Source organism: Coregonus clupeaformis, chromosome 7 (assembly GCF_020615455.1).
Source record: "Coregonus clupeaformis isolate EN_2021a chromosome 7, ASM2061545v1, whole genome shotgun sequence".
Taxonomy (NCBI): domain Eukaryota; kingdom Metazoa; phylum Chordata; class Actinopteri; order Salmoniformes; family Salmonidae; genus Coregonus; species Coregonus clupeaformis.
In genome coordinates, this window is record NC_059198.1 from 24,189,543 (window position 1) to 24,206,127 (window position 16,585).

The 16,585-nt window shown below is 42.7% G+C and overlaps 1 protein-coding gene and 2 long non-coding RNA genes across 3 annotated transcripts; 1 reads left to right on the forward strand and 2 right to left on the reverse strand.

Moving 5' to 3' along the window:
- Window positions 1-192: 192 nt before the first annotated feature.
- On the reverse strand, window positions 193-8,052 carry LOC121569417 (ras-related protein Rab-3D-like). The gene is made up of 5 exons (XM_041880351.1): window positions 7,709-8,052; window positions 4,677-4,916; window positions 1,456-1,574; window positions 1,239-1,363; window positions 193-1,026 (listed from the first exon to the last, which is right to left on the reverse strand). The coding sequence occupies exons 2-5, from the start codon at window positions 4,914-4,916 to the stop codon at window positions 839-841; spliced, it is 672 nt and encodes a 223-aa protein (XP_041736285.1). The 5' UTR covers window positions 7,709-8,052; the 3' UTR covers window positions 193-838.
- A 197-nt stretch (window positions 8,053-8,249) lies between these two features.
- On the forward strand, window positions 8,250-10,315 carry LOC121560090. The gene is made up of 2 exons (XR_005998881.2): window positions 8,250-9,397; window positions 9,476-10,315. It is a non-coding gene; the product is annotated as an uncharacterized LOC121560090 (long non-coding RNA).
- Window positions 9,856-10,784, reverse strand: LOC123491208. Its single transcript, XR_006661177.1, has 2 exons — window positions 10,312-10,784; window positions 9,856-10,119 (listed from the first exon to the last, which is right to left on the reverse strand). It is a non-coding gene; the product is annotated as an uncharacterized LOC123491208 (long non-coding RNA).
- Between the last annotated feature and the right edge of the window lie 5,801 nt (window positions 10,785-16,585).

Consider the following 16,585-nt stretch of genomic DNA (forward strand, 5'->3'; position numbering starts at 1 on the left):
ACCAGACCGTTGGACAGTAAGAAAAAGGCAGCACTCCAAAGGGTACAACAATGACAACCCCACACTTCATTTTAACCATTTAGTTTTCCTTAGCCATTTTGTGCTGACATATTTGCGCTGTTCAAGACTTAATTCGGTCATACAACAGCCGAAATATGACAGCAAAACGTGGATTTTCGTTGGATTGTTAACAGGTTTTGGGGTGCTGTCTTCTTTCTATCTGGTTTTGGATTCTGAGAAGTTTAGTCCAATGAATACATTCAAAGCAGAGCACCTAGCCAAGGGGCATCCAAGACAAAAGCACCTTCTGCTCTATTTGAGTCTTAAACTATTATTTTCATTCATTAAACTCTGAACACAACAATTACCTAAAATAATGACTGGAAACGATTTAATTATAACAAATATTCTTCACATTGGCATTTCTTTAAGCTGATTGAACTAGCTTTGCTTTAAAAGTAAAGCCATTAAATAATGGTTTCTCACAATAAATACTTAAAAAATGTTTGCCAGAAGAGCAGAGGGGAGGCCATGTGGTAGAGGCAGTTGGGGGAGGGGGGGACTCGGATGAATACCAGCCCACCACAGAACTACTGTGTGAAGGCCACAGTACACAAGAGAGAAGGGGCCTTTTCAGCGGGGACAGGAAGTAGAGCAGGGGATAGCGCTGGATTGACCGAGGGGAGGGGAGGGGACCGATGGTTATTTCAGCTAGCTGCTTTATGGTTTTCACTGTAGTGGCTGTGTTAGGGGGTGTGAGGTTGGGGTGTAGTTTGAGAGGTGTACTCTCTATACTTTAGGCACAGTGACGGGGCTGTGAGGAGGAGTGAGGCGGTATTTAGCAGCCACAGCCCCCATGGTTCTCTGGGGGCGAGTCCTGTAGACTGGTGCCCCTGTGGATGGACATCAGGTTGGCATCTCCGTCCATGCTCTCGTTCATCTTCTCACAGATGACGTCTACCAGCCGCTCAAACACCTGCTTCACGTTGATGTTGTCCTTGGCGCTGGCCTCGAAGAACTGGAACCCTGTCAGACAGAGACAGGGAAATAGAGTAGAGCAATTACTTATTGTGGAGAGATTTCAAGAAAAGCAGATGAGATATTTAGGCTTAAGTGTTCTGTGTCCTCTGCTATATCTGTGTGTAAGTGTGTTCTCATGAGGTCAGTATGCTGTGGTTGTATGACCTCTTGGTGTATAGTCTTTGCGAAGACAGCATGCTGTCGTGGACAGTACTCACCAAGCTCTTCGGCCAGTCTCTGGCTATCCTCTGTGGGGACTAGCCTGTCATCCTCCAGTTCACACTTGTTTCCCACCAGGATCACCTGTGCATTGTCCCAAGAGTATGTCTTAATCTGACTTGCCCTGTATGACAGAGGTGAGAGTAGACAAATGCACAGTCTGAGAAGGCAGCAGGGTCAATATTGAAATGATGGAACCTTACACCTTTCACTCACCAGTCCTGAACTGCGTTGAAGGAGTCCTGGTTGGTGATGTCATACATGAGCAGGAAGCCCATGGCTCCTCTGTAGTAGGCTGTGGTGATGGTACGGTAGCGCTCCTGCCCCGCTGTGTCCTGTGGGGTACATGATGGATGGTCATTCTTTACTGTGTTTACAGCAAACAGGTCAGGTTTGGGAACATGTTAAATTGTGTGGTATTTTGTGAGACCAGAAGGGGGCAATATTGACTAAGGCCTACAGAATTGAGATGCTAGAGGTGACTGTGTGTGTGTGTGTGTATGTATACGCTTGTAAATATTCAGCAAGTCTAGAAAAGACTACAATGATTAATTTAAAAAAAACATACAAAATGGATATTTGACATAAACAAACATACTTCTGTGATACAGTGCCTTGTCCTTTAAATTGTCCTATCAGCCTAAACCTTCCCACCCAAAGCCACTGTGAACTTCAGACTATTAGAAATTAAATTGTCAGATACATGATTAAACAGAGTAACATCTACATATGCCATGTCCATCAACATAACTTCTTGTCAAACACCAAACCCTGGCCCACTAACAAAAACCCAGTGAGAATAAAAAGAACACAGAGAGCGTCAGATGTCTAACAGCTCTCTGGTGCCGCAGAGCTGTAGACACCTGTTTATTGGAAACATCTTTCAATTAAGTAGAGGTTGAGTGTGATGTCAGAGTTGCTTCCCTGGAAAAGGTTAACATGAAACAAATTGTCAAACAGGTGAGGGGATTAAGTTGGCATGGCAACTATCCTTGGCCGTCGCTTGGTAACCTGGCCTGGGTCCCTCATTTGCATCAGAGGACTTTACATCACTGAATCATGAGTGAGGGGGATGGATGGGGGGAGGTTGCCCAGGTAACAGTAGGGTCACTGAGGTTTATGAATGTTTTATTAGGACTAATAGTGTGCAGGGTAGTCAGCCCAAACGAACTGCCACCGATTTAGAGATTGCAAGAAATAGAGCTGTTCTTAACATAAAGCAGGTGCCGGGCTAGAGAGACAAGTGCTCTGTAAGTGTGTGAGTCAGAGTATCCGCAGCGGGGTACTTCTGTTAAATGACCTTACCCAGAAGGAGAGTCTGCGTCATTTATGTATGAAAGATACCAGATGCATATCTTCTTATCTGATATGTGCAGACATTATGAAATATTTGGCAGGGTAATGGAACTTACGGTAGCACTAACCAAATACACTGTCCCCATGGCTCACACTGTCTCCATAACTATCTATACACAAAGTAAACAAAAGACGGTCCGCCGGTCCAAAAGCATATGCATGATGACAGTGAGTGTAAAATGGTTGGGGGTCGGAGCCATTGATGTCACTAGGACCCTTCTCAGCATGCGTCACCTGGTCCTGCCGCCCACACAAAGCAGGGACACACTCTAAGCCCTGTGCTTTGTGGTTCCGACACCAGGTGTGTGTGCCATTGTGCAGTTGACATATTGCCATGTGGTGTATCCTCCTAGAATAAACAGTATGGTCCAGGTTGAGAAAGTTTTTAAAACCATGATAAAGATAATTTAAAGCCTTTCTCATGCTACACAAAAGGAGGAAAGCTTGCAGCAATGTGGACAGGGCACCACCTGTTCACTCTTCATAGAGAGGTGAGGCTCAGAGGGTTTGAGTGAAAACAGGACGCTGTGGATTAAACACCCCCTGGCCATTCCGGATAGGGTTGAGCATTAACTGTACACTTGCTCTCGAAGCCAGGGCTCATTTAATGGACACTTCCACACCTTCAAAGTACACTGAAGTAAACTGAGGAGGGTTTTATTCTTCTCTGATTTGAAACTCACTGGATGTTCATCAGATGGCATTCAGTGCTACCGGCCACCGCTGACAACATTAAGCCAAATCATGTGTCAGAGGTGGAAACCGGGTCAGTGCGTCAGTCAGCTTGGTTTGTGTGTACATTGGTGTGGACACGTTTGCTGCTGATTCATCTTGATCATTGAATACAATACAATACCACATAGGATGTTTGTCTTGTTTAATCATATGTTTAAACAGCCTTCACTGTACGTGGAACTAGTTTGCATTGAAACACTTTCAGACGTCAGGGGACTAGGCTCCATAGAAAGAAATGTATGGACAAATCTGGTAGCCCTGTTATTCAAGTATTTCCACAGAATCTGATATTTTTTCCACTAATTGGTCTTTTGACCAATCAGGTCAGCTCTGAAAAAGATCTATGAAAAGATCTGATGTGGTTGGTCAAAAGACCAATTAGTGGAAAAAAGATCAGAATTGGTCTGCCTGTCCAAACACAGCCTTAAAGTGTCTAGAACATGTGGTACCAGCAGCAGCAACACATTGCAGTAGTTTGAGATGAGAAACTGAAAGCAAGTTTTCAGCAAAACATACAAGAGAGATGGAGAGAAAAATCATTGGTGGAAAAAGTACTCAATTGTCATACTTGAATAAAAGTAAAGATACCTTAATAGAAAATGACTCAAGTGAAAGTCACCCAGTAAAATACTACTTAAGTAAAAGTCTTAAAATATCTGGTTTTAAATGTACTTAAATACAGTGGTGGAAAAAGTACTCAATTGTCATACTTGTGTCAAAGTAAAAATGACACGCTATAAATCTAATTCCTTATATTAAGCAAACCTGATGGCATGATTTACATAGAGCCTGGGGTACACTCCACCACTCAGACATCTTTTGAAAACGCAGTTTTTGTGTTTAGTGAGTCTGCCAGAGGCGTTATATTGTTGGTGTGTGAATTAGACCATATTGCTGTCCTGCCTGAGCATTCTAAATGTAATGTGTACTTTTGGGTGTCAGGGGAAATGTATGGGAGTAAAAAGTACATATTTTCTTTAGGAATTAAGTGGAGTAAAATTTGTCAAATATAAATAGTAAAGTACAGATGCCCCCCAAAAACGACTTAAGTAGTACTTCAAAGTATTTTTACTTAGTTACTTTACACCACTGGGTAAAATGCAAAGGCCTTGCAGATTAAAGTTGGTGATTGACCCACTATAGAATTATCAGCCATCTCAGTCAGAAAAACTCTATTCAATAGCAAAGGATTTGGCCTATGGATTTATATTCCGGTTTAATATAGAATACAACTTTCCTCTTTTGATGGGATGTGTATGAGAGTCCACTATGATGGCAAAAATGTGGCAATCATGTTGTAGAGACCATAGCTGGCATGTAGGACAAAATGCATAAGGCTAACTCACCCATATCTGTAGCTTTATCCTCTTGTCATTGCGGAAGACGGTCTTGACCTTGAAGTCTATGCCCACGGTGGACACGAAGGCTGAGGTGAAGGAGTCATCAGCATAGCGGAACAGGAAGCTGGTCTTCCCCACACTGCTGTTGCCAATGATCAGCAGCTTGAACATGTAGTCAAAGTTCTGGTCAGCCGCATCCTTCTGAGCAGGCTGCTGCTGAAGGCGAGAGTCATTCACTGACGCCATCTAGAGGGGAAGGCAGAGGTGTGAGAGGTGATACTACAGCTCAGGGTGAATTAATAATAATAATAATAATATGCCATTTAGCAGACACTTTTATCCAAAGCGACTTACAGTCATGTGTGCATACATTTTTACGTATGGGTGGTCCCGGGGATCGAACCCACTACCCTGGCGTTACAAGCGCCATGCTCTACCAATTGAGCTACAGAGGACCAAATCATCAGGATTATTTGAATTTCATACCAATACAACTCAACAGTTATGTAAAATCAACATAGGCTAGGCCCAGTCCCAGTCCCCTAAATTGTTATGAACCAGTAATGAAAGGGAGGTTGCGGGGAGTTTTCAAAACCTGCTCATGTCATAGCTATTATGACTCAGTCACTTGCAGGCTGCAGCATCTGCCACTGGGTATTAAGTTGCACACCATAAAGACCTTTTAGTGTCCGTCACTCATTCCTAAAAGTGGGAGGATGTAATGACTGCAAGGCATGGGCGTGAAAGGAGAGTCCATGCCTCCCCCTTGTCCTCAGCTGATCGATCAGGGCTGCACACCACAGCTTCCCTCTGATGAGGACTCCTCCTTGGAGACCGGTCCAGAACAAAGCCGCCAGGCCCATTAGTGGGCCAGGCCAGCTAGCTCAGCACGGCCATCTCAAAAAGTAGTGATATTTCACAACAAAGGGGAATGTAGAGGACGGTCCACAGACAGTATTGTGGGGCAAAGAAAAGCTCTTGTTGAAGCTGTATCTCTATGATTCCATGTTTGTGCCCACAGAGATTATAGGTGTGTGTGATAGTGAGTCACTGCCACTTACTTATAACATGGGGGATGAGCTGTGTGGTAAATGTGTTAAATAAGGCAACTGCATGATGTAATGGCCAAAATGATTTTGTAAAGATACTGTGCAAAAGGCAGGTCTGTACTATAATCCCCTATCACAAGGCACCAGTCAAACTTTCATCTGACCATAGCTTTGTGGGTCTAAAGTAATTGGATCATAAGTTCCACACTGTGTGTACAAAGAATATGCGGGAAACCCATTGGATCATATGTTGTTTTCCCCTCAGAACGTAAGCCTGCTAAATCCTGGTCACGTCATGCACATTTACACTGTTGCTCAAGAAATCTTAAGGCAAAATAATATTTTGGGAAACTATTTTTCTACCCTAAATCTGTGACAACTGTTGTACTACTGAGACAATGACTAGCCTACATTATCCAATAGCGCTCAATTCAATATCCAGTTGTACCATAATGATATTATATAATCCATCCCAATGTTGCAGTCATACTGTCCAAATTATTCTCCAAGATATTAGAGACCAAAGTTACTGAATGATGAAGTGTTGAGAAACACGTGGCCACAACTCTTTGTGGACAAGTAGCATTAGATGACTTTGAGTAGGGGGTGATGAATTTAATACTGGCATGCCACGCCATCTGCCACAATAATCGGGTACATCTCTGACGGGACAGATATCACTGTCATCACAGAACAGGCCTCCACTTAGTAGAGTTGAAATGGGAGTAATTGTTTATGCACTGGAGAAGCATTAGTTCTGTAAAACAAATAGAGGCCATTATGGTGAATAGGCCTAGCTGGTCTCAGCTGGCACTGTTTGCTGAGTAAGGTCCCTCGAGTTCACTGACTCCCTGGCTGTTGTAGGAAATTAACTCTTGACTGGTTGGCAGCTGTCTGTTCCCCACACCTGTCGCTATGGGCGGGCCATAGGGGGCCGGGCCCGCCCCCCAAAATGCTTGTGCCCCCCCCCCACTTGAGGGAATTTATTATTAAATATATGTACTGTAGGCTAATAATAATTGTGCCCTGCCCTCCCATGCATTTCATATGCCCCCCTTAAGACTGAGGTCTGGCGACGGGTCTGCTGTTCCCTATAAAAGAATGGTCGTAAACACAGGTGAGGGAAGTACATTGGTAAAATGTAATGGTTTCAATATACCTGGACAAGCTCAAATTAATAGCACAATAAGTAGGCCTTTACTTTTGGGTCAAACTCACCCACTCTACTGAAAGTTGTCAAGTGTCCATTCTCCATCTCTATAAGCCCTTGATAATGACTCTGTTTCATTACATTACACATAAAGTCATTGGACGAAGGCATCTTCTGTATGGGGGAGTTTTGTTTAAGGCCCCGACGCTCAATCTGAACAGTAACAAGCTTCACTTGCGGTACAGTTTTCGAAGCATAATTATCTTTCATATCAGTGAGAAATAATTTTCTAAAAACTAAAAGGTTAAATTGATACACACATTGATAGGGTTAGTGTTCCCACAAGGCCATATCACAGAGCTTGTTCACTGAAGACAAGAGGCGACCACCTGTGCTAATTAGCTATCGAGCGTTTAACGTTGAAACACAGCGTCGGGATTTTAGTTCACAAGAGTAGTCTGTGGGTGAAGCTAATGGCTGAAAACTGTAGGGAGAAGGGAACTGCCGCCTAGAGTTTGACAGCTATTTCTCTGTATGAAACAGAACTGCCAAAGTAGACCCTATGCAAAGAATGGGGGTGAAGAAAATCCATAGCTGACAATTTGTCGTTCGGTACTTCATATCGCACCAGGTGCTCGAGGATAATTGGCGGTGGCAACACTAGTAAGTGGCTCGAAAACCTGTTGTCACATTATAGAAACATGTAAAAATCCAATGGAGTTAAGTAAATGAGAAGAGTAAACGAGAATACAATGCCCAGCAAATCATTTTCATTTGGACATGAAGGAAGCTGGACAAAAACGCAGAAAATATTTAGCAAACTTTTTCCAACCACTTACCTAATCTTGGATACGGAATTTCTTTGCCTTTTCCTTTCAATGTTATTTCCTTTCAAGTGAAGAGTGAAAGTTCCCTAGGTTCTTAAACAAGCTGAATTTTATTTCTGCCCACCGCTTTCTGCCTCACCGTTTTCCTCTGAGCGTTTGCGGAATAGAACAGTCAGCTCCCGGATCTCGTTTGTGTACAGAGGAGCACCCTTCGAGAGCGCAGCAGTCAGTGTAGTGGCCACCTCACAGGACAGTATTCACACAGAGCTATAATCTCTCTCACACACACTTCCAGAGAGCAAATTTCCTGTACTTTATGATCCCTCACTCAACTCTAGCCTGTTTGGAAATAAGAGCTTTCACAAATCAAGGCAGCATGTACAGTTTGTTTGTGTTTGACTGATGTTAATGTGTATTAAATTGTTGAAGAAAATAGGGAATATTCTCAGCTGGGTCAGTCTTCTGATCTGAATTTCATAGATATGCTCTGCAGTCTGCCAACCTCATAATTTATTAAGTATAACTCAACATTATTGGGATCACTGCAAAAAAAGTTCATATTTTCGTGCCGATACTGTAGGCCAACTTTGGAAAAGCATCCACCAGTTAATAAATCAGAATTATTTCCATGAGTGAATAAGTGCACATCCTTGACACTTCCTGGGGCCTCATGTATCAATCTTGCGTACGCACGAAAACACGGCGTACGCCAGCTTTCACGTTCACGGTCAGATGTACTAACAGTAAAATTAACGTAAGAATGTGCGTTCTTCCACGTAAACTTCAGGCCTGGCGTACGTACATTTTTGTGATGTTTGTCCGTTGGCGACTCATAGAGGCAATAAAGTGAAGTGGCAAACATTACACTACGAACTGTTCTATCGCACCTGCCAGATATTGCTTATAATTTGTAATTGATAAATGATTTGCCATATTATTGTCACACGAGTCTTATTAGAATATTCTATGAATTATGCAATTAAGTAAGAACATATATAAAGGATGTGAAAATTGATACAACCCGTCTAGCAATGGCAGCTTTGGCTTTATTAGAAGACATTTTCAATGGACAAATCCGGAGAGAACGAGTTTTTAGGGACCACGGTGATTTTCTGGCCCACGACGATGACTGGCTCATCAGCCGTTTCAGATTTCCAAGGGCTATACTCTTGGAGCTCTGCGCTGAGTTGGGTCCGAATTTGGAAAGAGAGACAGTGAGGAGCCACGCATTACCCGTTCCTTTACAGGTGCTTACTACACTTGGTTTCCTAGCAACCGGTTCTTTCCAAAGAGAACTGGCAGACCGCTCAGGAATAAGCCAGTCGTGTTTGAGCCGTGCAATGCCACCTGTATGGGACGGCATCATCCGCTTGTCTACCAGGTATATAACGTTCCCATACGATGCAGGTGACCAGCCAAACATCAAAGCGCAATTTGCAGCGATAGCCGGTTTTCCTAATGTAATCGGAGCGATCGACTGCACACATATTGCTATAAAGGCGCCATCTGAAGACGAATTTGCATATGTGAATCGGAAACATTTCCATTCAATAAATGTGCAGATTATATGTGATGCACAAATGCGCCTAACAAATATTGTGGCAAGGTGGCCTGGGTCAACCCATGATTCATATATCCTTACAAACAGCATGGTTGGGATGAGACTCCAAGCTGGCAGGGTGCGCGATGGGTGGCTACTTGGTAAGTTATGCATTTAAATGTATGGCTCTATCTAAAAGTAAAATGTTTGTGTCTGTAATTATTATTACTGCCCATCAGGAGACAGTGGTTATCCACTAAAGACGTGGCTGTTAACCCCCTCACCAACCCACAAACTGACCGAGAGCGCAGATACAATGATGCCCATTCCCGCACTCGGTCAGTTGTGGAGCGGGCGATTGGGCAGCTGAAATGTCGGTGGCGCTGCCTTGACAGGACCGGGGGGATGCTGTTATACCGCCCTGACAAGGTTTGCCGCATCATACTGGCCTGTGGAGTGCTGCACAATGTCGCGCACAGGCATGGCATACCCCTTGGTGAGGTGGGGGCACCGCCAGATGACCCTGACCCAGGACCAGTATATGTGCAGCACAATCAACAAGCCATTCAGGCCCGTCAACGTGTAATTGCGACAATATAAATGGTACTCAGACACAAAGTTCATTTTTTGACCAATTCTTTTAATGAATGGCTTATTTCTGTGAGTGCGTCAGTGACATTTTTAAGGTGACTGTTCATTTCTTCAATGGCCCTAACAATTTGTTGTTGTGACTCCAGAACAGCATGCGTCAAGACACGGCCAGATGGACGGGCTTCAGCACTGGGGGGAACATTAGAGACACGGGAGACGCTGGACTGAATGGGCTCTGGCTGCTCAGGTGGTGCGGACTCTGAGTGCGTGCCAGTGGACGTTCCTGCGGTTCCTAAGTCCAATTAAACACAGGCACATCTTAACAGTAATTTGAGTCTGTTCCTTATTAATGGGTACACGCATTTGCAATAAAAGCAGTGGATACGTGAAATCTCTGGTGTACCTTTTGCTATATTGCATGCATTTTAAAATTAAACGGTGGCTGGCTATGTATATCAAAGTTAAGGAAATAAATCTGAGTCACCTTGCTGGCAGTCCTGTAGTATATCCGAGTCTCCTACATCAGCGGATATACGATTCCAGAGATTAACGTGTCTCCTACAATAGAGGCAACTCTCTGATCAAAGGGTGCAAGTTCATCGGTCCCTGTACCACCGCCTGTTCTGCCCACACTTTGTCGGTGCGCAGCAGTTCTCCGCTTAACTTCCACCTTTATGTCTGACCATTTCTTCTTCAGTTCATTTACGGTGCGACTCTCAGATCCCACCGCGTTGACGGCATCAGACAAACTCGCCCACTCTTTTTTCTTTCTTTTGTTATTAATTCCAGAGGACAGATTTCCAAATAAAATATTTTTTCTTGTTTCTACCTCTGATAGTAGCACCTCTAATTCGTTTTCAGTGAAATTTCGTTTCTTGCTTGCTTTAGCCATGTTCTTGCAGGTTTCTTTTGCCAAATTGGACTAATTACCATATTTAAATTGATTTAATTGAGGGAGGAGACAGTGTGTGGTGTGGTGCTCGTGCATGTGCGCTCAATTTCGCGTTGATTGGGATGTACAAAGAGAATGTATGTGGAATGCTGCGTAAGCAGAGATTCATACATCAGATTTTTTTGGTGCGTACGCACATTTATGGCTTTGTCCGTACGCAATGTTTTAGTATGAATTCAACGCAAGTCTTTGTACATGAGGCCCCTGGTGTTTTAGACCAGGGTTTCCCAAACTCAGTCCTGGGGCCCCCATTGGGTGCACCTTTAGTTTTTTTTCCCCTAGCACTACACAGCTAATTCAAATAATCAAAGTTTAGTGATTAGTTGGTTATTTATATCTATATAATGTTAGGGCAAAAACCAAAACCAGGAAGTGTCAAGGATATGCACTTATCCAGAACAGAGTTTGGGAAACCCTGTTTTAGACACTTACTCATAAAGTCACTACTTAGGAATTCCAGAAATCAGCAGTGTGTGAAATGTTTTTTCTACTACTGCACATGATGGGTACTTTCAGTTTCCAGTTCACAAAGCTTACTTCCAGCCTCACCATATCCACCATACCAACACCACCAGTCTGTGGCTCATTGACCTGCTGTGGTATTTGGGTAACATAACATGGGGAGTGAATGAGTTTGGTTGTGGTGTACCTGTATATCTATAGGTAATCTCTTTTCCTTTTTTTGAAAAGTAAACAGGAAGTGTTAGTTCACTCCAAGAGAAACTCCAGAATTGGTGGCCTGGTTTACCTCTAATTACATAGGGAGAGATTTCTCTTGAAATCTCACCTAACCAGAGAGTTGGTGAACCGCTGGAGTTCAAAGAATCCCATTTCCTGGTGCCATTTAAGCATGTCTGACAAGGCTCATCTCAAGAGGAAGTCTTTCCTTCTGATCCGAGAGGAGTGGCCCAGACTGCTGAATGAAATATATAGATTCCTTGATATACAGTATAGGCATGATAAGGAATCCAAACAAGATTTCCCATGACACTGTCACTCTCCCTGTACTTTCCAGACCAAACGGTTTCATCATGATGATCTACCACAGTAAACTAACTATTCTATGAGTCAAAATCTCAACATTGTAGTTTGACATTAACACTAATAGAGATACATACAGTGAGGGTAAAAAGTATTTGATCCCCTGCTGATTTTGTACGTTTGCCCACTGACAAAGAAATGATCAATCTATAATTTTAATGGTAGGTTTATTTGAACAGTGAGAGACAGAATAACAACAACAAAAATCTAGAAAAACGCATGTCAAAAATGTTATAAATTGATTTGCATTTTAATGAGGGAAATAAGTATTTGACCCCCTCTCAATCAGAAAGATTTCTGGCTCCCAGGTGTCTTTTTATACAGGTAATGAGCTGAGATTAGGAGCACACTCTTAAAGGGAGTGCTCCTAATCTCAGTTTGTTACCTGTATAAAAGACACCTGTCCACAGAAGCAATCAATCAATCAGATTCCAAACTCTCCACCATGGCCAAGACCAAAGAGCTCTCCAAGGATGTCAGGGACAAGATTGTAGACCTACACAAGGCTGGAATGGGCGACAAGACCATCGCCAAGCAGCTTGGTGAGAAGGTGACAACAGTTGTTGCGATTATTCGCAAATGGAAGAAACACAAAATAACTGTAAATCTCCCTCGGCCTGGGGCTCCATGCAAGATCTCACCTCGTGGAGTTGCAATGATCATGAGAACGGTGAAAAATCAGCCCAGAACTACACGGGAGGATCTTGTCAATGATCTCAAGGCAGCTGGGACCATAGTCACCAAGACAACAATTGGTAACACACTACACCGTGAAGGACTGAAATCCTGCAGCACCCGCAAGGTCCCCCTGCTCAAGAAAGCACATATACAGGGCCGTCTGAAGTTTGCCAATGAACATCTGAATGATTCAGAGGAGAACTGGGTGAAAGTGTTGTGGTCAGATGAGACCAAAATCGAGCTCTTAGGCATCAACTCAACTCGCCGTGTTTGGAGGAGGAGGAATGCTGCCTATGACCCCAAGAACACCATCCCCACCGTCAAACATGGAGGTGGAAACATTATGCTTTGGGGGTGTTTTTCTGCTAAGGGGACAGGACAACTTCACCGCATCAAAGGGACGATGGACGGGGCCATGTACCGTCAAATCTTGGGTGCGAACCTCCTTCCCTCAGCCAGTGCATTGAAAATGGGTCGTGAATGGGTATTCCAGCATGACAATGACCCAAAACACACGGCCAAGGCAACAAAGGAGTGGCTCAAGAAGAAGCACATTAAGGTCCTGGAGTGGCCTAGCCAGTCTCCAGACCTTAATCCCATAGAAAATCTGTGGAGGGAGCTAAAGGTTCGAGTTGCCAAACGTCAGCCTCGAAACCTTAATGACTTGGAGAAGATCTGCAAAGAGGAGTGGGACAAAATCCCTCCTGAGATGTGTGCAAACCTGGTGGCCAACTACAAGAAACGTCTGACCTCAGTGATAGCCAACAAGGGTTTTGCCACCAAGTACTAAGTCATGTTTTGCAGAGGGGTCAAATACTTATTTCCCTCATTAAAATGCAAATCAATTTATAACATTTTTGACATGCGTTTTTCTGGATTTTTTTGTTGTTATTCTGTCTCTCACTGTTAAAATAAACCTACCATTAAAATTATAGACTGATCATTTCTTTGTCAGTGGGCAAACGTACAAAATCAGCAGGGGATCAAATACTTTTTTCCCTCACTGTACATACAGCTAATACAGATAAAACAACCAACCAGACTAATACATCCCAATATGTAGGTTGTAGAAGCCTTTTCACTCACTCTGAAACACCATTACAGTTTTGGGTTCTGTCCAGTTATCCATTAGTGATATTTTAGCTTTATTAAGACATCCTCCCTCTCCTCCCAGGCTTGCCAGAAAAGCACTGGTCGGTCCATTTATTCAAAGCTGTTTTTTTTATTTTTATGTGATGTCCATCACAATAATGAAGTTAGAACCAGTCTGTTCAAGAGGCAGGCACCAACTGTTAGGTCTGGTCTCAATATGTTGCATGTTATTGACCCTGTATTGCACCTGATTTTCCAAAGAAAATGCTCCAACTGTAGGAGAGTACATTTCCTGATTCCATCAAGGGTAACAACTCTGAAACTGAACTTTTTTTTATTGTTTCAACATCAAAGATTACTATTAACAATATTATTGCTGCTATTGAATTCGTAGGAATTTCCATAATTGTAATTTATTCACAGTACATAATTCTGTGCAACAACCCTGAGCTAAATGTTATGATTATGATCATTGTTAAAAAATATCCAGTCATTTTCCTAATGATTGTAAAAAATATATATATATTTGCAGACATTAACCTCTAGTGGAAGTAACAAGCAATACAATGTCCCATCATTTCATAACACACTCCAGAATCTTGGCTCTTCTAAAAAACAAACAATGTATCTACAAGTTCTGTGTAAGTTTTAAACCTCAGTTTTAAAACATTATCAGGATCACTGCACATTCTACTTCCAGCTCTACCCTTCAAGTACATCAATGTAAAATGAACAATAACTGTAGGGAAATCAGAGGATCACTAATGTTAACATAAAAAAATATATACACTACTGGTCAAAAGTTTTAGAACACCTACTCATTCAAGGGTTTTTCTTTATTTTGACTATTTTCTACATTGTAGAATAATAGTGACGACATCAAAACTATGAAATAACACATATTGAATCATGTAGTAACCAAAAAAGTGTTAAACAAATTAAAATCTTTTATATTTGAGATTCTTCAAATAGCCACCCTTTGCCTTGATGACAGCTTTGCACACTCTTGGCATTCTCTCAACCAGCTTCACCTTGAATGCTTTTCCAACAGTCTTACCACATATGCTGGGCACTTGTTGGCTGCTTTTCCTTCACTCTGCGGTCCGACTCATCCCAAACCATCTCAATTAGGTTGAGGTCGGGGGATTGTGGAGGCCAGGTCATCTGATGCAGCACTCCATCACTCTCCTTCTTGGTAAAATAGCCCTTACACAGCCTGAAGGTGTGTTGGGTCATTGTCCTGTTGAAAAACAAATGATAGTCCCACTAAGCCCAAACCAGATGGGATGGCGTATCGCTGCAGAATGCTGTGGTAGCCATGCTGGTTAAGTGTGCCTTGAATTCTAAATAAATCACAGTGTCACCAGCAAAGCACCCCCACACCATATCACTACCTCCTCCATGCTTTACTGTGGGAAATACACATGCAGAGATCATCCGTTCACCTTCACCGGTCTAATGTCCATTGCTCGTGTTGCTTGGCCCAAGCAAGTCTCTTCTTCTTATCGGTGTCCTTTAGTAGTGGTTGCTTTGCAGAAATTCAACCATGAAGGCCTGATTCACAGTCTCCTCTGAACAGTTGATATTGAGATGTGTCTGTTACTTGACCTCTGTGAAGCATTTATTTGGGCTGCAATTTCTGAGGCTGGTAACTCTAATGAACTTATTCTCTGCAGCAGAGGTAACTCTGGGTCTTCCATTCCTGTGGCGGTCCTCGTGAGAGCCAGTTTCATCATAGCGCTGGATGGTTTTTGCGACTGCACTTAAAGAAACGTTCAAAGTTCTTGAAATGTTCCGTATTGACTGACCTTCATGTCTTAAAGTAATGATGGACTGTCATTTCGCTTTGCTTATTTGAGCTGTTCTTGCCATAATATGGACTTGGTCTTTTACCAAATAGGGCTATCTTCTGTATACCACCCATACCTTGTCACAACACAACTGATTGACTCAAACGCATTAAGAAGGAAATAAATTCCACAAATTAACTTTTAAGAAGGCACACCTGTTAATTGAAATGCATTCCAGGTGACTACCTCATGAAGCTGGTTGAGAGAATGCCAAGAGTGTGCAAAGCTGTCATCAAGGCAAAGGGTGGCCACCTCCCGAGTGGCGCAGTGGTCTAAGGCACTGCATCGCAGTGCTAGCTGTGCCACTAGAGATCCTGGTTCGAATCCAGGCTCTGTCGTAGCCGGCCGCGACCGGGAGACCCATGGGGCGGCGCACAATTGGCCCAGCGTCGTCCAGGGTAGGGGAGGGAATGGCCGGCAGGGATGTAGCTCAGTTGGTAGAGCATGGCGTTTGCAATGCCAGGGTTGTGGGTTTGATTCCCACGGGGGGCCAGTATGATTTTTTTTTAAATACTAAAATAAAAATACTAAAATATAAAAAATGATGTATGCACTCACTAACTGTAAGTCGCTCTGGATAAGAGTGTCTGCTAAATGACTAAAATGTAAAATGTAAATGTATTTGAAGAATCTCAAATATAAAATATATTTTGATTTGTTTAACACTTTTTTATGGTTACTACATGATTCCATGTGTTATTTCACAGTTTTGATGTCTTCACTACTATTCTACAATGTAGAAAATAGTACAAATAAAGAAAAACCCTTGAATGAGTAGGTGTTCTAAAACTTTTGACCGGTAGTGTATATCATTTACTTCTGAAAAATATATTTTCACATTCATCCTTTCCCAGTTTGACAAGGGAAAGACCAAGAATACTTTGACGTTGTGAGCTATGTTTTCTAATGACAGGTGAAACGATTAGATTAAAAAGGTACATTTCTAAACTATGGTGAAGTGTTATGTTCTGGAGCCGTATGCATCAAGCATCTCAGATTAGGAGTGCTGAACTAAGATCAGGCCCATATGTATATGTCTAAGGCTGTGTTTACACAGGCAGCCAATTCTGATATTCTTCCCACTAATTGGACTTTTGACCAATCACAAATCCTACATCAGCACTCCAACCCTGAAACACTTGATA

Bases quoted from the DNA above. Each gene is read 5' to 3' on its own strand.
- LOC121569417 (XM_041880351.1), bottom strand. From the start codon at position 4,916: ATGGCGTCAGTGAATGACTCTCGCCTTCAGCAGCAGCCTGCTCAGAAG. The intron at 1,364-1,455 runs GTGAGTGAAAGG...TCTGTCATACAG, and splicing joins TTCAACGCAGTTCAGGACTG to GGCAAGTCAGATTAAGACAT. The intron at 1,027-1,238 runs GTGAGTACTGTC...TCTGTCTGACAG, and splicing joins GAGACTGGCCGAAGAGCTTG to GGTTCCAGTTCTTCGAGGCC.